At 41.8% G+C, this 22,276-nt stretch overlaps 2 protein-coding genes across 8 annotated transcripts in view; one reads left to right on the top strand and one right to left on the bottom strand.

Moving 5' to 3' along the window:
* B3gat2 (beta-1,3-glucuronyltransferase 2) overlaps positions 1-17,178 on the top strand; it is an 80,439-nt gene extending 63,261 nt beyond the window's left edge. Inside the window, exons 3-4 of the mRNA XM_028868001.2 lie at positions 16,647-16,795; positions 16,879-17,178. Of these exons, the coding sequence (XP_028723834.1) occupies positions 16,647-16,795; positions 16,879-16,965 (236 nt within the window). The 3' untranslated portion in view covers positions 16,966-17,178. The remainder of the gene's footprint in view (positions 1-16,646; positions 16,796-16,878) is intronic.
* Positions 17,179-17,385: 207 nt separating this feature from the next.
* Positions 17,386-22,276, bottom strand: part of Smap1 (small ArfGAP 1) — a 102,017-nt gene continuing 97,126 nt past the window's right edge. For all 7 annotated transcript variants that reach the window (XM_028867999.2, XM_037199638.1, XM_037199639.1 and 4 more), the window contains 3 exons: positions 21,243-21,408; positions 20,089-20,396; positions 17,386-18,326 (listed from right to left, as the gene is read on the bottom strand). In XM_028867999.2, the coding sequence (XP_028723832.1) occupies positions 18,192-18,326; positions 20,089-20,396; positions 21,243-21,408 (609 nt within the window). In that variant the 3' untranslated portion in view covers positions 17,386-18,191. The remainder of the gene's footprint in view (positions 18,327-20,088; positions 20,397-21,242; positions 21,409-22,276) is intronic.

Below are 22,276 nucleotides of genomic sequence, written 5' to 3'. Positions count from 1 at the left end.
GTACCATTCCCAGTGTGCCTCTGTGCTTCCTACTTGTGGTTCAAGATATGAGCGCTCTGGTTCTGTTGCCATGCCTACCACCTGCTGCTGTAATTCCCTGCCATGATGGATACTCACCCTCTGGAACCGTAAGCCTAAATAAACTCTTTCTTCTACAGACTGCCTTGGTCACCATGTTTTATCACAGCAATGGAGGGATAGTCAGAAGTTCCCTGGAAGCTGTTGGGAATGTACACTACAGTACTGTCAGCCAGAGCCACCTTCCTGTGCTATATACAACAGCTGGACTCACTCATCCTGACAGAAACTTTGTGACCGTTAACCAACCTCTCCCTGTCTCTTCCTCTCCTCCACTTCCAGCTCTAAAAGTCACACTCTGCTCTCTGCTCATGTGTCTTCACTGGGATTCTTGAGACTGTGGAATCAGACAACAAGAGCTGGCAGCTATGAGGAAATAGTCCTGGAGACTAGGCAAGGATGCTCTGCCCCTGGGTGCTGAGTGCCCAACCCAAGGCCTCTCCAGGTCAGCCAAAGGCAAGGGACTTTGTAAGTCAACAGCACTAAGTCTGAAGGCAGCCATAGCACAGCGGCTCCAGGCCTGGGGCTGCTGGGAGGGGCGCCACATAGAGAGTGCATGGAATGGTCCTGCTGGGGGTTCACAGAATGGCGGCCAAAGGACAGAGAAGGCTGTGGGAGAAACCGGTTAGTACCAATCCAATAGGTTCAGTAAGAGTTCACGGTCAGGAAATAAAATAGATGTGAGTTTAAAAAAGAGAGAGAGAGAGAGAAATAGAACACCTTTTCCTTTAACACTTGTGCCCTACAAGTGCCTCATCACCAGCTTGAATTTGAGCTCTGCCACCTCTAAGAGGGAGACATTGGTAAGTCGGCTTGCCTTGCCAGGCTCCCCGAGAAGAGCATTTTTACCTCCACCACACATCCCCTGCCATGATGTTCGGCCTCAGGCTCAAAGCAGCAGGGCTGAGCAACCATGGGCGGAGCCCTCCGCCGCCAGGAGCCCAGGAAAACCCCTCATTAAGTAGTCTTTCTCGGGCATTTCTGTCCAAGCTGCAAAAAGCTAACAGTTAGAATCTAGAAAGAGAAGTGGTGTGAAAATGAAGTTTTAGATTAAAATGTGAGCCTGTGTAAGTAAGAGCACCTGTTGTGGGGGAGCAGAAGGCAGTAAACACTACATGTGTGCATTCCTTCAGAGGGGGGTGTAGAGCTGATTATAGATTAGATGATTAAATTCAGGATGAGAAAGACATGTCAACTCTTTGTGCCTTAAACATTTAAAGAGACAGTAAGGATTTTATAATGTAATACAGTCAATGAAAAGACATATATGTTTTTGTATTCGAGGAAGGAACAAAAGACAAGGGAGTCAAAGTCATAAGAAGGGGAAGTTTTATAATAAGATTCGTTTTAAGATAAAACATGCGCAGAGCAAGTGTGAAGAGGCCGAATTGCTCCAAGGTCAAGCACAGCAACAAAATTGTTTTTCCAAAGATTATTTTAAATGATGAGTATGTCTGCGTGTCCGTGTGTGGGTATGTGCACATGAGCGCAGCTGCCTTGAGGAGGCCAGAGGCACTGGATCCCCCAGGAGCTGGAGTTACTGGTGAAAGGGGTGCTAGAAACCAAGTGTGTCCCCTGCACAGGTAGTACCTGCTCGTAAGTACTGAGCCATCTCTTGGGTCCAGAACTGTTGTTCTTCTAAAAGGACACACTTAGAAAAGGGTCCCTGAGGATTGATGGCCACCAGTCTAGCCCGGGAATAGTGAGAGACCCTGTCTCAAAGGAAGGCAGAGAGCAGCAGAGTGGGGTACCAACAGTCTCTTCTGGCATCCATATGTGCAGAGGTACACGTACCTCACCTCCGGGTGTACACACCACACAGACACACTCAGAGAAAGCTGGCACACGTTCAAAAATGCATATTAGGAACTAGTAAATAACAAGGTAGGCGTTCGTCCTGGTGAAGAGGGAGTGAGGAGTCAGTGGTGACGGAGCTGGAGAGACTTAAGTTGTCATCCTGAGCTCTAGCTCAGCTAGTCCAGAGAAGACCATGGGGTACAGAGACCTCAGGTGCTCGTAGAAGTGCAGGATGGAGAATGTCTGCCCATGCTGCCTGGCAGGTATCCCCTGCGGTCCTGGGAGGGAGGCTCACTACTCAGTCCACATTAATCAGAATATCTCAGTGTACGGGGTTGGCTGGGGCTGAGGCAGAAACAGAGAAATGGAGATATTCTTAGGGCACAAATGCCTTGAGGAGGCTCCTGGCATCCATGCCAAACCTCCTTTGGCTACAAGTCTTCAGGCTCTCCCAGGTTAAGATAAAGAAGGATTTGAGCCGTGGGATTTTGCACACAGTAACCCTGAGGCTGTTAGAGACCTTAAAGAGGAGGATGGGAAAAGCATTTTCACAGAGCAAAATGCAAGTTGACTTAGATGCCCAAGACAAGTAACAAGAAGGCCTGTGGGAAATGTCCAAGGGGAGCCCTAGACCTGCCTGGGTAGGGGTCAGCTCTGTCCATCCTGCTTTTTTCTAGTGAGTCTAAAAGGCCTTCCAGGTCTATGGTTTGAGGTGCTCATTGCCCGCAGTGCGCAAGCCCCACAGCCATATCTTTATTCTGCCTATGCCATACCTATGCTAAACACCCCAGCCAGTGCGCTCGCTCCCATCTGCCTCTTCCCCAGACCACCTGGTGTAGCTGCCGCACACCGAGCTCTCCACTGCATGCTGTCTCTATGCTGTGGCCACAGGAATTTCTCTAAAGCTGACTGATTATTGTAGCACGGATCTTAAAAGTTCTTATTAATAAAAAACAAACCTGAGCCAGGTATTGGGGTGAACGCTGGAAGATCAGAGAAGCAAAACAAGCCACAGCCACCTCTTCTTGCCAGTTCCCCAGCTGATCCTGTTTCCTCAGACTGGAAGCCTCTGAGTCCTCATCCAGAATGAATCTCAGCTGATCTGCCACTCAAAAGCCTTAAAGCTTAACCAGCCAAAAGCTTCTAGTTCCTGGTCCTCTCGTCTCATATACCTTTCTGCTTTCTGCCATCACTTCCTGGGATTAAAGGCATGAGTCACCATGCCTGGCTGTTTCCAGTGTGGCTTTGAACTCACAGAGGTCCAGGTGGATCTCTGCCTCCCAAGTGATAGGATTAAAGATGTGAGTGTAACCATTTTCTGGCCTCTATGTCTGTCTAGTGGCTGTTCTGTTCTCTGACCCCAGATAAGTTTATTAGGGTGCACATTATTTCGGGGAACACAATACCACCACAGATTACCAGCCACCAAGGCACTAGCACCTGCTGTAGAGCAAGAAAGGTCCTAGGACTGGCGGTCTGCCGTAGGTGGACAAAGCCTTGTCTCCCATCACAGTTGCCCAAGCTAGTGCATGGCTCAAGCCTCCCTGCTTCTTCTGCGTGGGTGGTGAAGACTGCTCCAAGAGCCACCTCAGATTTCCCTCTCCGAGACCTCCCTCACTGCAGCCAGACCCTTGCATCTCCCTGTTCTGTGTCCACAGGATTTGCAGCGACCTCTTCTGCCGCAGTGAAGACGTGGCCCTGTTCGTCTCAGTTTTCCTAAGGGAACTAAGAGTTACCAGAGGGCTAAGACTGTGTCCTCCACAGTGTCACCCACCATCCGTGCCGAGACAAGCAAGCACTGGACTCATAAAGGCTCCTTGTTTAGAACTTGCTGTGTAGCCAAGGGTAACCTCGCCCTCCTGGTCCTCCTGCCTCCACCACAAGTGCTGAGATTAGAGGCATGTGCCACCATACCTGGAAAGGTTTTCTGGAATGAATGAATTGACCCAAAGAAATTAAAAATTGAAAGATGTTATTTAGTATAATCTTGGCAATGAGTAATTCAGAACTGGTTTAGGGGATAAAGAAAGGCCTTTTATTCTGGTCATTCCTCGGCTTCAGCAATGTGTGTGCTTAACTACTCACTGAAGAGCAAAAATAACCATCTCCATTTTACACTGGGAGAGAGTGAGGCCCAGCACACTAACAGTACTTCCAAAAGTCACTTTAAATAAGTGGTAGAAAGCCGGGTAGTGGTGGCACACGCCTTTAATCCCAGCACTCGGGAGGTAAAGCCAGGTGGATCTCTGTGAGTTCGAGGCCAGTCTGGACTACCAAGTGAGTCCCAGGAAAGGCGCAAAGCTACACAGAAAAACCCTGTCTCGAAAAACCAAATAATAATAATAATAATAATAATAATAATAATAATAATAATAAGTGGTAGGGGTGAGATTTGAACCCAAGAGTATTGAATTAAAAGTTCTCCCGAAGTGATTATCGTTAAAGTAGGTCATTAGGAAATTCCTTACAGTCTAAAATCCAGAGCCAGTGAGGCTCCCACTGAGCACTAGAAAACGACACATGATGCTTTGCCCCTGAACCCCTCAAGAAATTAGGAATGATTTCATTGCCGTTACCCCGGGGTTGGAACTAGACACAGATTCCTTTGTCTTTTTTCTGCTCTATTTTTCTGGATTGGCTTAGAGTGGTTTAGTGTGAGCCATTTTAACAATGCGATGGAGAATGTAAATCCCTGATTTCTCCCAACTAAATGTACAGTTTGTTTTTTTACTGCCAGTTAGAAATACCTAACAAGAGTGCCTGAAAGCATGAAATGGTGGGGCTGACATGCACGCCCAATGCTTCTGCCCTTCACAGGGTGGCACAGGTTCTGTGTCCGCAGATTTCTGAACCAGGGGAGTCCCTTCCTCTCTAAACTTCAAAGGCATTCCTGCTCAGAAAACATGGATGGGTATTTGCAGAATTCAGTTAGTTAAAGCTCTGTAATTCACAGTGGGCACTCAGGACTGAGTTTTCCATCCATGTTCATCCCCACAGTTGCTTTAGAAGATTGCATCTTTTGTTGTCTTCAGACTAGAGTTTTAAAAGTTCTTCTTGGAAGTACTGTAGGTTTCCCCCACAGAGAACAATGATCGCTAAGTGGTTTTTGAGAAGTTGAAAGAAAGTAGACAGTAATTAAAGACAGGGTCAGGGATGCCCTGAAGCAAGCATAAGGTCCCAGTCAGGATTCGAGAGCAGAGGAATGGACCTCCACAACCACACTGTGGTTCACTGTGCCTCTTCATTCCTCTTCAGGAGAAGAAAAGGGTTCTAAAGTGGATGAGAAGGAAATATGGTAGCAGTTCTGTTTGCTTGCCGGGCATGGCAGATCATGGGGAACCTGTATCATGGTATGTCTTTGTCGTGCAGTGGTATGTGGATGGGTAGGTTTAGAACTACGGAGACATAGAAAACATACAAGTTCTTGCTCTCTCAAAACTGGATTAGCTGCTACCAGAGTGGGTTGTCACAAAGCAAGGCCATCCCTTGTTTGTATCTTCCACGTGTGCCTGCTTGCTGTTTGCCCTTCTGCCATGTGACCATGCCCTTGCCACCACTGTGTCCTTAGACCCTCCATTCTAAATAAACTTCACTTGTTTATAAGTCATTCAGTCCCAGTTATTTTGTTATAGCAACAGAAAGGGAACCAAGCAGGAAATGAAGTTAAATATCAGCACACACACCACAAGGAGTTTGTGAAATTCATGCCTATAAGAAATTAGACAACTGGTTCCTAAGTAACCAGTTAGTGAAAGATGAATTCACTTGGAAAGTATTTTTAAATGAATGAAAATAGAACTGTAGCATACTAAGACCTATGGGTGCAGCTAATAGAATGATTAAAGGTCTTTAAATGCCTGTGGGGGGCAGGGGACTCAAGTTAATACTATAACCTTATACCATAAGACACTAGGAAAAGATAAACTAAACACAAGGTGATTTGGAAATGATTGAATACCAAATAAATAGAATAAACCATATGCAGACTAGAAAAACTAAAAAAAAAAAAAAAAAAGCTAGAAACTCAAACCATTCTTTTGAAATATAAACAAAGGGAGCTGGCTTGGTGTGGGAGCCCACAAAGGTTTCCTAGTGAGATCTGAGCTTGCTTTACACAGCAAGACTGCATAAGGTGATGAATTGACCATGCATGTGGTTACCAGGTGTTTGGAAGGGTCTGCACTTGGCTGTGCTAGGGGAAGGTCTTTGCTCCACCCCTTGGCATTTCTATAAACAGCCCTTTAGAAGAGACAGAAGGGGCCTGTGGATAATGATCCAGGCCCTCCGGAGGCTATCCTGTGTTTCTATCTGTCTCTCTCCTCTCTATATTTCTATCTAAATATTTCTTGCTTCTCCTTACTCAAGAGTACCCTGGGGGAAAAAGTGGGTGCAGGTGCCCTGACAGCTTGGGAGGTAAGAGAACTTGCTATGCAGCATGAGGACCTGAGTTCAAATGCCCAGAACTCATGCAAAATTTGAGCATGTTTGTGAATTCCTGTAACCAGTGTGGGGGACAGGGACAGAGAGATCCCAGGAGCTTGCTGGCGAAAATGTCCAGACTCATGCTTAGTGAGAGACCCTGCTTCAAGGGAACTAGGTGGAAAGCAAGGGAAAGACACCAACATCTTCTGAGCACACGCATGCACACACATACATGCATACACATGCACATGCACACACACACAAAACTTTTTGATGGACTTTCCAGCAGAAAAAGGAGAAGCCTCATTACTAAACTCAGGAATAAAATGAGCATTACTACCAACCTTAGAGAAACTTTGTAAAAATTCAGAGAATTATGAAAAATTGTATCTCAAATTAAGGAACCTAGGTGAAAATGAATTCATGATCAAACTATTAAAACTGACTCAAGAAGAAACAAAATCAGAGCCAACCTGTAAATAAACAGTGAGTAAATCAGTAGCCAGCCAAAGTCCAGTGCAGGTGACTTTGTGAATTCTGTTAAATATTTAAAGAAAAATTAATAATCCTTCACAGACACTTCCAAATTATAGAGAGGAAATATTTTTGAGTCATCTTGCAGACCAGTATCACTCTGATACCAAAAATGTAACTTAAGGAAATAATTATAAGCTTGTCTTCCTTTTATATATAGATGCAAAATTCCTAGATAGGTAGGTAGACAGGCAGGCAGGCAGGCAGACAGACAGACGGGTAGATAGACAGACAGACAGACAGACAGACAGACAGACAGACAGATAGATAGATAGATAGATAGATAGATAGATAGATAGATAGATAGATACTAATATAATCTAAAAACTTCTTGTCGTGGCCATTCAGACATGACCATATAGGATTATCCCTGGAATGCAAGCTCAGATACAAAGGTCAATGTTGATATGTCACGTGAATATAAGGGGGGAAAGCCATATGATCATGTTAATAGATGCAAAATTCAAAAAGCAGTTGACAAAATTTAAATATTTTTTTATGATAAAAACACTAGCCAGGGGGCTGGAGAGATAGCTCATCAGAGGATCCAAATTTGGCTCCCAGCACCCATGTTGGGTGACTCACAACCATCTGTAACTCCAGCCTCTGTGGGTACCTGCATACATGTTTCATATATCTAAACACAGACACATAAACAAAAATAAATCTAAAAAAACAGACTAGGAGTAGAAGGAAACTGCCTCTATTTGATGGTGTCCGTCTATGAAGAACTCAGAGAAAACATTCTTAGCCGCCGAAGCCTCCAAGTTTTTTCCTCGGGGATCAAGGATAAAAGTCTTACTCATCTGTTTTCACCATGTTGCCAAAGCAATTAGGCACGGAAAAGGAAGGGAAAAGCAACCGAGTTGGGTGAAGACAGGAAAGGGAGAAGTAAAATTATCAGTGATGGAGTTTCGCTTGAGAAAATCCTGGGGTACCAAATGAGCTCACCAATGTTGTGGGACACAAGAGTACGGACATCAGCTGGGCATGTGGAGCCACCTTTAATCCAAACATCTGGGAGCCAGAGGCAGGCAAATCTCTGTGAATTTCAGGCTAGCCTGGTCTTTATAGCAAGCTATCAAGGACCCTATCTCAAAAATTAAAACAAATAAGCCATCAGTTATATTTAGAAACACTGACAGTGAAGATGAAATACAACAGTCAGAAGACAAAAATACGAAATTTTCATTGTTATTTTTCATTCAGTTATGTTAAGGATAATAAGATAGTAAAAAATGAAGTATGAGATCCCTGTACAATGGAAACTAAAATCAATGAGACTAAAGAGTTGAATGGAATGACTTCATGTTAATGGATTAGAAGACCTAATACAGGGTGGCACTCAGAAGGCAGAGCCAGGCAGATCTCTGTGAGTTCAAGGTCAGCCTAGTCTACAGAGCGAGATCCAGGACAGGCACCAGAACTACACAAAGAAACCCTGTCTCAAAAAAAGAAAAAGAAAAGAAAAAAGGCCTAATACAGAGAAGTTTGTGATAGTCTTCACACTAATCCATAGTTGCAGAATTATCGGTCAAAATTGTGGTTGTGTGTTTTGTAGAAATTGAGAGAGCCATCAGTTCACAAAGAAAAGCAAGAAGTTCAGAATGGCTAAAACAATCTTGGTTGAGGGCAGGGGAGGTTGCAAAGCTAGAGGAGTTATATATCCCAACTTGAAAATGTAATTTATGTCTTTAGTAATAAAGACACTCACTGTAGGACAGTGGTTCTCAACCTTCCCAATGCTGTGACCCTTTAATACAGTTCCTCATGTTGTGCTGACCCCCAACCACAAAATTATTTTGTTGCTACTTCATGACTGTAATTTTGCTACTGTTATGAATTATAATATAAATATCTGATATATAGGATATCTGATATGTGATGCCTGGGAAAGGGCCATTCAAACCCCAAAGGGGTTTCTACCTACAGGTTAAGCTCTGCCATTCTAGGGCCTGGAGAGGTGGCTCAGTCCATAAAGTACTTGCCTCACAAACACAGGATCTGAGGTTGACCCTCAGTGCCATGTCAACTGTGTAAGCATGGTGGCATTCATTTTGAAACCTCAGGGCTGGGAAGATGGAGACAGATGGATCTCTGGTACTTGCTGATGACCCAGTCTGGTGTAACCAGCAAGCTCCAGGTTCTCCTAAACCGTGAGACTTTCCCTTAAAAAACAAGATGGTGACCTCTGGCTTCCACTGGCACATGCACACATATGCACTCACATATATACATGCACCTACACACACACACACACACACATGTACTAGCATATGTTAAGTATACAGATTAATGAAATATAATTGGCAACCAAGAAATAAATTCTTATGTTTATAGGTCAAATGATTATGCTACAGAGTCTAGAAGAAGCCAATGGCAAAGAATAGTTCTTTTAAAGATTGGCGCCCAGTGACTAAGACACGATTTTAATGGCCGTATGTGTGTGTGTGTGTGTGTGTGTGTGTGTGTGTGTGTGTGTGTGTGTGTGCTGGTGTATGATTCATACATACATATGTACACATATAGTGTATATGTGTGTGTGTGTGTGTGTGTGTGTGTGTATTTTTTAACCAGGAGCAGTATTGAAATTTACATATGCAATATTCCAAGAGCAGTGTATGCTTTGATAGGAAGAGCTATGAGAGGCAGAAGTACCACATGTATCTTCCTTTTCCCCAACAAGTTCTATGACTAGAGTGTGTGTATGTGTGCGTGTGCGTGTGTGATTTTTGACTTGAAATAATCATTTTTCTTTTTAAGTGGATGGAGAGATTTTTGAAATTGCTATCAGTAGCATTGAAAGAGCATGTCTAGAGGCTAGAGAGATTGCTTTGTGGTTAAGAGAAGTTAAATTCTTCCAAAAGACCCAGGTTCGACTCCCAATACCCACAGGACTCACAATCATCTATAACTCCAGTTTCAGGGGATCCAGTGTCATCTTATGGCCTCTGCAAGCACCAGGCATGCATGGGGTGCACAGATATACATGCAAGCAAGACACTTATGCACATAAAATAAATTTTAAAAAAGCATGTATGTCGAGTCCAGTACCACTGGCCAGTGATTAATATGTTGTGATAGTCTATTACCACTGGCCAATGATTAATATGTTGTGATCGGATTATAAAGGCCTTGCTGCCAGAAACCATGCTGCAGGAAGCAGGAGTGGACTTAATCTACACAAGACCTGTCTACACAGAGAGAGAGAACAAAGTGTGTTAGCAGGTCAGGTACATGGAGGTGAGACCAAGTTGGTGGCTGTCCAGCAGGAAAACAGTGGCAACTGCTGTTGATGCTACTTGCTGGGTGAGAAAGCGAAGCCTTGCTTTTTATTGAATGTACTTTGTACCCATCTGTGCAAACTTTATGTTAAAAAACAAATGTGTGTGTGTGTGTGTGTGTGTGTGTGTGTGTGTGTGTGTGTGTGTGCTTATTTCAATGGCAAGGATCTCCACTGCATTGCTGAATAAAAGGAGTACTGTCTGTGTCTCATTCCACCCTACAGGAGTTTGAGTCAGTCTTTGCATCCGGAAGTAAAATGTCTTCCATTTTTCTTTCTCTCTCCTTTTTTTCTTTCCTTTGGATGCCCATCAAGTTGAGAAAGCTCACCTTCATTATTGGTTCAATAAGAGCCACCACCCTCCCTTTAGTTATGAAGATATTGGGTTTTGTCAAATGAGTATTGACCATCTATCAACACAGCTTTTCCTTTTGTATTTTCTAATAGTGAATTATACAGCTCAGAACATGACCTTGTGATCTTGAGATTAACATACATGGTCATGGCTTATTGCCCTTTTAAAGGCTGGAGTGGACGTGAAGAAGCTTGAGGAGGTTTTCTGCCTTTCTTCATGAGCTTTGCAGTTTTCTTGTAATGGTTTGCATAGTATTGGGTATCAGGGCAAGGCTGGCTTTCAGGATAATTTGAGAAGCAGTCCTTCCTTTTCATTAAAAATAGAAATTAGTATGGAACCTCTATTATTTGTTATTTAAATGACTGCTGGGATTCACCAGGGAGGCTGTCTGGTCCTATAAAGTAGTATCGCAAGGTGGCTTAACTGTGAACTTTATTTATTAGGCTATTCTAGGTTCGCTGTGGCTTTGGTAGTTTGTCTCTCAATATGTCTATTATATTCTCAGGTGTCTGAATCTCTGTCATAAAGTTAGTATTTTTTGTTATTCATGTTACTAGAGCTTATTCTTTCAGTATTGGTGGTTTTTTGCATTCTACTTCTCAAGAAGTTATGGGAAGATGTTTATTAGTGTATTAGTTACTTTTCTGTTGCTGTGACAAAGAAAAAACATCATGACCAGAAGCAACTTAGAGAAGAGTGTATTCAGTCTTACAGTTCCAGAGGAGCAAGAGTCCCCTGTGGTAAGGAGCAAGCAACAGGATCGGCGGCAGAAGCAGGAAGCTGAGAGCTCACATCTTCTAAGTCAGGAAAACTACATAAGGAGGGTAAGGCTGTGCACTCTAAAAAGCCTGCCCTAGTGACATATTTCCTCCAGCAAGGCCTCGCCTCCCAATCCTTCCCAAGCAGTGCCAGTGGGGTCTGAGTTCAAATATCTGAGCCCATGAGACATTTCCCATTCACACTACCTCAGTCAATTTTCTTCTTCCAAAGAAACAGACTTTATTGTACACTCTCTATCCCTTTCCTGTTTCTATTCAGTGATTTCTGCTCTTATGTTTGATAGTACTTTAGTACTTGGGTTTGGTTTTCTAGTTTATGAAAGTGAGACATCTTTCTAGTTTAGCATTTAAAGATATTTTTGAAAACTATTTTTGCCATGTTTGGTATACTGCTTTATATAGTCTCAGCTACTTAGGAGGTTAAGGCAGGAGGTCTCAAGCCTGTCTACTGGAGCATCTGGACAACATAGAGACACCTCGCATTTAAAAAGTGATTTTTGGAATTGGGGAGATGGCTCCATGAGTTATGTGCTTGCTACTCAGGCAGGAGAGCTCAAGTTCGGATCCTTGGCACCCATGTAGACAGATGGGCGTGGTGGCACATGCCTGTAACTCCAGCATGGGTGGGGGTTGAAGACGGAGGATCTGATAGGTTTGCAGCCGGCCAGTTTAGCCAGTTGATTGGCTCCAGATTCAGTGACCATGCCCCAAATAGGGTGGAGAGTGAAAGAACACCCCACGTTTTTCTCTGGATTCTACCCCTGTGCACAGTTATATCGCCCACAAATACTTGCACACACACATGTATACTGCAATAATAATTTTCCAAGTACATTAGACTGACTTTCATGTCGTTTTCACTTGTATTCAGCTAACCACTTTCTCACTTCCCTTGATTTAACCTGTAATTTACTGTTCCCAAATATTTGAAACTTTTTAATCTGTTATTGAATCTTTTAAATTCTACCACATTAGAGGCAGCATATTTTGTAGAATTTGAATTATTTTAAGTTTTGGGAGGAATTGGTTTATGACTTCTACTACGGTTTGTCTGATAACATTCCAATCATGTGTGAGGATTGGATAAGGTGCTATTATGGTTAGAGTGATCTTCATTTAGGTTATGCTGGCTGACAGGGCTACTCAGGCTTTATATATCGTCACTGAATGATGGCTGGAAACTTTGTCATGACTTCTTCATATTTTTTTCTTCCTCTCATGCTTCATTCCAATTCTCTGGCACTAGTCTTGTTTTTATTTCATGTTAGTAGTTTCACTTGTTCATCTTTACTGATCTTTTTTATTCTTTAATGTCTCGTGTTAATTCTACCCAGGACAATTTACATCTCCTTGTATTTCTATCATTGAGATGACTTTGCCGCTTTCTTATCTCACAGCACACTCACATCTCTTCAGTATTCTTGAATATGAAACATTTACACTCTAATGAGTATATTCATTATACTCTACAATTCTGTCATCTACATCATTTCTGGATTTGTTTCTTTGTTATGCCATTTTATTTTCCTGCTTCTTTGTATACCAGACAGTTTTGGTTGAGACATTTAGAATTTTAAACTGTTGAGTACTGATTGATATGCATGTATATGTAATATGAACACACAAACATAACATATGCTGCATTATAAATGTGTAATTTTTTTTGAGCTTTGTACTGGGACACAACCAAGTTATTTGGAGGCACTTTTATCTTTTCAAGGCTTGTTTTTAAATTTAGGCAGGAGCATCTAAGCTTGCTGATCTGACCCTATACTAGCCAGCCATATTCCAAGTTCCATGCAGGTCCTGCAGCTACTATTAGGTTGCTGTGTTCCTGCTGATGAGAATGTGAATGCTCCCCAGCTGAGTCATGTAACTAATTAATTCACTTGCTCCTTTTTAGTTCTCTACTTGGCCCTGGGACTTCTGAAGGCATCAGCTGATCACACTGAAGGCTTGTGACCTTCTACCCACCAGCAGAGCTTTTTGCTCTGCAGATTCTTGCTATGGCTTCCTCAAGATCAGTTGTCAACTAAAAGAGACTGTAGAGTTTGTATGGGGGGTGGCTTTGCCCATGGAGTGGCCTCTTCAGAGAAGCTCTGACAGCTTTAGGGCTGACATTTATCTATTCTCGGAGAGTTCTATTGTAAAGTCTGAACACTTTTTTTGTTTGTTTTTTGTTTTTCGAGACAGGGTTTCTCTGTGTAGTTTTGGTGCCTGTCCTGGATCTCGCTCTGTAGACCAGGCTGGCCTCAAACTCATAGAGATCCTCCTGGCTCTGCCTCCCAAGTGCTGGGATTAAAGGTCTGCGCCGCCGGCACCACCAGCACCACCACCAGCACCACCACCAGCACCACCAGCACCAGCAGCAGCAGCAGCACCACCACCACCACCACCACCACCACCACCACCACCACCACCACCACCACCACCACCACCACCACCACCACCACCACCACCACCGCTTTGTTTATATAATCATTTGGCTTTTATTTTTTAAGTATTTTCTCTGCTTGTACACACGTGCATGCCTGGTGCCCACAGTAATCAGAGGGTGATGGAAGCCTTGGAACGGACTTATAGATAATTGTGAGATACCACATGAGTGCTGGCAACTGAATTTGGGCCCTCTAAAAGAGCAAACTTAGCCAAAGAACCATTTCTCCTCCAATTCCCCTGGGGTTTTATCTTGTCCAGAAATTAAATGGATTGTTGGATACTTCTGTCCCACCTTGTTTCTGGCCGGCACTCAGTAAGGATGTAGTATATTGAGGCAAGCCCTTCCCTCTGCCTATTAGACAATAAGTTCTCCCTCCCCGTTGTTAGATGTTAAGGAAGCCCAGCCTTCACATCAAACAGTCACTTTTCACTGGCATAGCACATTTTCCCTCTAACTTACCCAGACAGAAAACCCTACTCCTATGGTTTTTGTCAGGATCTTAATACCTCAAAAGACACAGCAGTACCTTTAAAGCTAAATCAGTCACTGAAGATATAATGCTTGAGGCACAGATACTTGTAAAACTGAAGAAAACCCAAGACACCCATAGCAGATTGGAAATCAATGGTCAGGAGCTAAAAATTCTGCCTGCTTCCAAGAGAGACTGTTTTAGCTCTCCCTGGCATCTCATGAGGACAGAGGATTTCCCCCAAAGCAACCCAGTTTGACCTACTTACCTTATGATGCCTGCTTGCTGGCTGCTGACCTGCTTCCTGAACAGAGAATGGGCAGAGCTAGCTAAGGTAAATGAGGAACATCTGGATTATGTCCTCCCTCCTCCTGGTCCCTTTGTTAGAAAGTAGGTTGCTTTGCTCCTAGAATAAGCCACTCCCTGAGGTCTTTGAGGGCACTGATGTTCAGGTGCCTATCTTTCTCCAGTGAGAACAAGAGGGGAGGGCATCCAACAAAAACAATGGTAGCTTCAGGACTGGCTGTGGTCTGGGCTTCATTTTACCAAAGAGCTCCACCTTACTATGAGATATTCCAGAACCAGGGAGATGGAGAAAATATTCATCTAATTTGAATCCTTCAGTGGCTGCAGATGATGAGTTTAACATCTTAGGGGACAATGAAGGTTTCATATTTTCAGAATTACTTATGCATAATTTGGATCATTGTGTGTGCATATGAAAATAGGGATATAAAAATCAGTGCCTTGAAGCCAGTTAAGAATATGCCAGAAGCGCCAGTATGACTGAGGACACACTTCCACTTAAATAAAGGATGAAACACACGAAAGAAAGCAAGAAATCATTAACATTAATCTGATTTGCTCTCATGAGAAAAGGCACTTTATTAATGTCAAGCTTTGGTTATGCTGCTGAATGAAGTCTTGTGCTGACCTAGCTGTGTCTGATGAAAACATCAGATCTTATCAGTCATGTGACATGCATGTGGCCTGGCTCTGCCCCCAAGAACTTTCACAAGCCCTTTACCTGTCTACTAGGATTTTTGCAGCTGTGAATGGTGGCTGGTACTACTCAACCCTTGGTACTGTTTACACAGTGGCATTTTTATTTGCATATTGCAGTCTTCTGCACAGTGCTCTGCTTCAGAAGAATCTTTAGATTAAATTACATTAAATACCAGGGTTGTTTTCTTGCTTCCATTGCAGATTAAGAAATGGGGACATTATAGAGTTAACAAAGGTGAAATGACTTGGCCAGTGTCCAAATGCAAGGCCCTAGTCAAAACCAAAAGGCTGGTCATAAAATGTAGTGTTGCTTACTAGAATGCACAGTGGGCTTCCATAAAGCATTGGTGGAGGACACTGGAGTGTGAAGGCCATTTTGTGGGTTCTGTTTTTTAATTTTGCTTCACTCAGCACTTTTGAACATAGCTAATTGTTAACTTTTTCCAAGAGGCAGCAAGGTCCAGGGCACATGACTGACCAGTCTGGCATCTGGAGGTGATGGGAGTGATGATGTGGTCTTCTCACAGCTCATCTATTACTGTCTGATGTTAAATTTCTCCAAAAAGCAGCAGAAATCCACTGCCAATCAGAGGACACACATGGGGAAGTTCCTGGGGCTTGGCTCTAAACCCATCAGCCCCTGGAGGGCCTGAATTTAGTGTCATATTGTCAGGACCAAAGGCTCAGGCTTCAGACTTCTAAAACAGTCACATGTGGAGTTGGCTGTGGAATGCATTAGGGATGTATTTCAGCAGGTTAAACAGCGACAGTTCTGTGATATAAACAAATCACTGGAGGGAGCTCATTCTTCCTTGTCTTTGCAGTGCTGAAGGTTGAACTCGGGGCCTCAACACATGCAAGGCCAGTGCTCTACCACTAAGCGATATCCTTTGTATTTTAAACACTCAAGACAAAAAACAAATTTATCAAATGAATTAATATTGCTTGCACTGATTTCTAAGTTCCTTTCCTTCATGCTTAAAGAGTGAAATTAATGATTCTAAACTAGGTAATATTTATTTTTCATATGGTCACAGTACCTTTACTACAATCTTCTCAATGTCAAGTCATTTGGAACAGTGCTGACCTTGATGATAAAGCACACATTAATGATGCCAAAAGCAGTCAGGAAGGCTAGGTTAGCACTCCAATACCACAAGGATAGTTAAGGCATCCCGTCTGACGCTCCTCAGCTGCAATAATTCAGAGTATCAAATGTGGTGCTGTGGTGACCTCTCTGAGCTAGTAGCTTTTAAAACTCACCTTCTATTATCAACAGACTTGACTTCATATTGTGTTAGATATCCTCAGAGTACAAAATCACAGTGACTAATTTTTCTTTGAGACTGTATGCAGGCAATGCTCCTATTCATGTTTGAATGTCAAAATCTAACCACATAGTAGTTATTTGTACTTTATGATGTGGCCACAATTACAAAGGGAAAAAGTACACCAATAATTCTTTTTCTTTATTTCATACAAAGGCTTTGCTGTGAGTCTGCAAGTCATCTTGTCCAATCCTAAAGCTGTATTTAAGCGCCGTGGATCCCAGCCAGGGATGCAAGAATCTGACTTTCTAAAGCAGATAACAACAGTTGAAGAACTGGAACCAAAAGCTAGTAACTGCACCAAGGTAGGTATTTATTCATCTCCCTCACGCTGCTGGACCTTAAGTGTTGACAGTGCGGCTGCTTAAACTATTGCCCTCCTCCGTAGGTTCTCGTGTGGCACACTCGGACAGAGAAGGTCAATCTAGCCAACGAGCCCAAGTCCCACCTGGACACAGTGAACATTGAGGTGTAGCCGCCAAGACCAGCAGGTGTAGAAGGGGAAGTCTGGAGTTTAGGCTGCAGCTCATTCAGGTATTGTTCCTTTTTCTTCAGTCTTTCCTGGCAGCCGATGGACATCTGTTAAAACAGCTAACTGGATGCTACAAAATGTGTTGTCTTCATTTGTTCTGCATGTGTTCTCAAAAACGTAACTGGGAAGATTTTCGTACAATGAACTATATGACACGGAAAAAAAAAAAAAAAAAACCTGAGTATCTCATGTATTGCTGCTCCCTCCCTCCAGCCATCTCATAAGTGATGGAATAGGCTTTAGAACCTGATGATGAGCACTTTGTCAACTAAACAGTCCCGGTTCTTCGCTCCACAACATGAAATATTTGGAAAGGTGGTGGCAGTGTACACTGTAGAAAATAAAACCCACAAATAAAAAAGGTGTGTGGATTCATCTGTTTAATATAGGGAAATAACATTTTGTCAATACTAGGCACCATAAAATGTAAACACAATTACTGTCATAAACCTGGACATACCTTCAAGGATTAAAAGTGGCTTTGTTTTAGTTACCCTGTGTGCATATAGTGCAGAAAAAAGGTCTTCGTAATAGCACTATGTACATGAGAAGAGGTCCAAATTACAAGAGGCAGCAAAAATTTGAATTCTTGAAACATTCATTAAGTTTGACAGTAACATCCAGGTTTATCTTCCTTTCACTAACCACATTCCCTGTTAAGCACATCATAACAACAGCACAGTGAAGTGAGTGATGAAGAAAAGAATTTGATACACTAGAAAACAGTGCTCAGTGATACATTTACATTCTATTTATATGATTAAACATTGGATCATACAGTACCTTCCTACAGGATTACTGGCTAATTTGGGGTTGGGGTTTATACTGTTAGAAGTATTACTAACATGATAACTACTTCCCTTATATGCAAACATTAGAGCTATAATTTTGAGAATAAAACCGATTATGCAAGTTAACTGAGCAGCTTCTCAATGTGGCTTATGACATCATGGGAAATATGAGCAAAGCTGCCCTCCACAGAAGATGGTTTCTCAACCTGCTTTCACATCTAATTTAATCAGCACAGACCAACACGGTCAATCAGGTAATTCTTAATGTGAACAATGGGGGAAAAGAAAACACATATGTACATGAAGAAACGGGAACTAGATGCCGTTGTAGTGAGGAATGTCGGGTGTTGGTTTTGGATGGAACTCTGCTGCAGCTTTTCACTTCCACAGCTGTGTGCTCAGAGTCTGCCCAGACGAGCTTCCAGACCACCCTGCTGTTGTGCTGGGGGGCTGGCCAAAACCTGGGGTAGGGTTTGCACTACTGAGACTCATGCCAGCCATCTGCTGATTCATCTGTGAAACACATAAAAGGCTTAGTTTACGAGGATTGTTCACTCTTCATTCTGGATTCTTAGCTATAGACAGACATTTCATCATTAATATGAAAAGGAGTCAGAGCAGCGATGGGAGTAGACCACGCCTAAGTATCTCTATTGAATCAAATCGCTTTGTTCCTTGTTTTTCCCTGTGTTTAGCACTACTTAGGAAGTAACCCATACTTAATTCACTTTCTATACTCAAATTTTTATCCCAAAGATTAACCACAATTGAAAAAACACCACAGTAATCTTTGAATTTGTATGTGAGCATATGAGTCCATCACTCTTTCAACTACATGAGGGTATTTCTTGTACTGAGAAATTTTAAAAATTTAAAACATCCTAAAATTACCCTAACATTTTACAAAATACCTGAAATTCTCTACTAACATCCTAAATGGCTGTAGTATACTTTTACAACATTAAAAAGGTCATATAGCATATGTTTTAACAGCTAAAATTAAATTTCATTATACACTATAAAATAAAAGATTAATGTATTTTTCTTTCAGGCTACAGTCCAGTATATTTATCAGCCTCTTAGCTAACCCAGTGGTTCTCTTACTACCAAGGTTGATGATGGAACAGGAAAGGCAGGATTTACCATAATATAGTTCCAAGCCTACGATCAGTGTTAAGGGTGTTCTTTTTGCAGGGTTTTTGTACGACACAATAACCATGTCAGCACTCCAATGTGTCTAAAGGCAGGCAGATCACATCTTTCCTTTTGCTCACAGATACTCTCGTGGCCTTGCTGACAGCACTGTGGTTCTTCACTGGCTCATCTGTAATTAACCTGAGCTGAGTGAGCTTCAGCATCTTTGCCACAGAAAAGCTGTTACTAACATCTGACTCTTATAATTTCTGAGGTTTCCAGTGCATACACATGTGGTTCATGTATTCCAATAAACCACAATTATAAGCTATTTGGTGATTTTGCTAATGTTTGTTAGAAATCAATGAAGGTAAAACTACTGGTCTGACAGAAACCAAGACCATTATGATTCAGGAAAGGGAATGCTAACACGGACATTAATTCAAAAGCCTTTGTCTGTAGAGCTACAAAAGTCAGAACAGCATTTAATATGGAAATGTTACTATTCGGCTTAAAACTAACCCAGATAGACATGGAATTTATCAGTGACTACCTGAGGTAAGCAGTCCCTATGATAACATAGGGACTCTTGAGCTAATGGATGCTCCTCATAAAATCACAGGCAGTAACCATATGACAGAGACAGCCTTGATCCCTCATTAAACTGTGCTTTGAGAATATGAAGCTGGATTTCTTTCTCATTGGTAAGAGTTAAGCAAAAAAGATCCAAGCTTACTAGTGGAGACAGACTGGTCTAAGTGGACTTCTAAAAGACCCCACCCAGGAGCTGAGTAAGCCTTACAGGTAGCAGAAGAGGATGTGATGTCTCTCATATGCTGCGAAAGATAACTTCTAGCTAGTACAGGTAGATTAGGCACGTACACGATTACAACTTTATTACAGGCTGAAATGGGAAAAGGAATATCCTAACATTTATTTACAGAATACTCTTAAAATAAGGAGAGTAACAAGTCATTTATCTAGCTGATAAAACCTCATTTGACATCTATAAACACTTGGATCTGATCAAACTTATCTCTATTCAATTCTTTTGCTACATCATTAGATTTCAAAACAAACTACTCATGATATACACATAGTTTCTTGGATTTTGAGATGAAAGACAGTTCATGAGCCCTACCTGTGAGAGGTTCCACTGAGGCTGCTGAGCTTGCGGCAGGCCAAACTTACTCTGTGGTGCACCCATTTGTCCCACCATTCCTCCTTGAGGGCCAACAACATTCTGAGGAAGTGGCATCACTCCAGTCTGTGCATTTCCCATAAACCCATTGGGCATGGGCATGCCCACCATCATGCTTGTATTCTGTCCCATCATATTTCCTATAAGACCGGGAGCCGCAGGCACTGGTACGCCCATGGAAGGAAAACCTTGAAATGCAGTTGCTGCTTGTGAGGTAAATGGTATATTTGTGGGTCCCATAAACACACCTGTATTGTAAGAACCATGAATTAAAACAAACCAACAAACCGAAAAACAAAACAAAACCGATCAAGAAGAGGCTCTTGTATATGGCTGCACTCATCTCTAGATACAGAAAAGGGGTCATAAAACAACCCACACCTCAACCTTCAGAGCCTGTTAGTTCCATAATGCAGACAGTTGGACATCTATTGTGAAAGCCAAATGCACAGCCTGAGACTGCATGCTGCTCCTGCTGACTCACACCACTGCTCTCTCACAAACCAACCAGGCAGGAAGAGAGGTGGTTATTTGCTTTTATGAGGAAGTAGGTAAGTGGCCACACAGTTTCAGTCTATATATGAGATGAAATTATTTTGGAGAAAAGGGTCTGATGGATTAAAACTGAATGAATTGTATGCTTATATTTCACTATAATGATAAGGCATTTCCATAATTTTATATAATTATATATATGTGTGTGTGTATATATATATGAATATACACACACACATATATATGTATGTATGTATAATTCTGACTGCTTTTGTTTATTTGTTTGCCTAAAGAGGAAATAAAGTGTACACAAAGTCAAACTTCATGTAAATCAAATTCCAATAATTCTTCAAAGATAATTCATGTCCTATAAACTTGTAGAACAATATTAAGTGATTTGTGAACAACCTGTCAAGTCTCAAATGAATAAAGTTTTGTGAATCCTACACTGTTTAATGCTTCATTCATTTCAGTTATATAGACTGCAGAGAAGCATCCACTACTTACTACCATAGGAAAATGCAACTGATATTACAATTTCAAAGGATGTACTCTATAATACCACGGTCTTCACTGGAAGCGGAGTTAACATTAATTACCAGGAGTGCTTTGCTGTGTTCCGGTACCATATAGAGATAAGATGGAGTCTTTGGAGAGTTGTTTCTTTGCTACCTCTTCTGACTTTGTAGTTTGCTCAGTGAACAGATCCAGATCCCCAGATGTTACGGTAGACAGGCTAGCAGCTGCTGGTACAGAGGTTGTCCCCTAGGTAAAACGTCAACATAAACTGTTAATTTCTAGCTAGCACAGCTTATTTATTACTTAAAATTCATATAAAATTGGGAGTAAATTATAAGGGGTAAAATAGTAACATCTATAAAGATCATTTTTGAGCCCATCCAAGAGCATCTAGAATGAAGGTGCAGTGTTTCACAATGTGACCTGTTAGCATAAACCAAGGAGACTGAAGCTCTTTCCTAGCCATATTTAGCAGCTGGAGCAAAGCAGGTTTTGCTCATCACATCTTGAACACAATGGGTCTGACAATATGCAGGTACAGTCTGAAGACTGCCACCACTTCTCTCAAGAACTAGTGTCACTTGTAATAAAGGATGTTATAACTTGCAGAAGCAAAAGGTTCTATAATGGTAGATTAAATGCTTTTAACTTTTCAAAATGCTACACCATAAAACATTTATGCACCTATTCTAGGTCTACTTTAACAACACTAAAATGCTTCAAATCCAGAAGTGAAAATATTCAGCCTGCATGCTATTTTGAAGCAAATCAACACAAGTAATTTAGATATTTAATACAAGTTTCCCCTTTATCTACTAACACAAAGATATGATTGCATAATCACAACTGACAGTCTTCCTTACTGATTTGTTTTAAGTATGAAAAAAAATTAAAGATTCCCTGAAGACTAGTAAATGCTGGCTCACATTCTTCTGAAACTACAGATTGAGCTGAGTAGCAATAGAAGTTAAATTCATACATTTACTGTCCTGGATAGAACATTATGCAGTAAATTACTGTCAAAGCATTTTATTCAAACTTATTTAAGCAGAACCATATTTTGAATCTATTATGACTAATTTAGCAAGACTTATGAGAGACATCGAAAAGGCTG

The sequence above is a fragment of the Peromyscus leucopus genome, chromosome 16_21 (genome assembly GCF_004664715.2).
Source record: "Peromyscus leucopus breed LL Stock chromosome 16_21, UCI_PerLeu_2.1, whole genome shotgun sequence".
Lineage (NCBI taxonomy): Eukaryota > Metazoa > Chordata > Mammalia > Rodentia > Cricetidae > Peromyscus > Peromyscus leucopus.
This window is presented reverse-complemented; position numbering and strand designations above follow the sequence as displayed.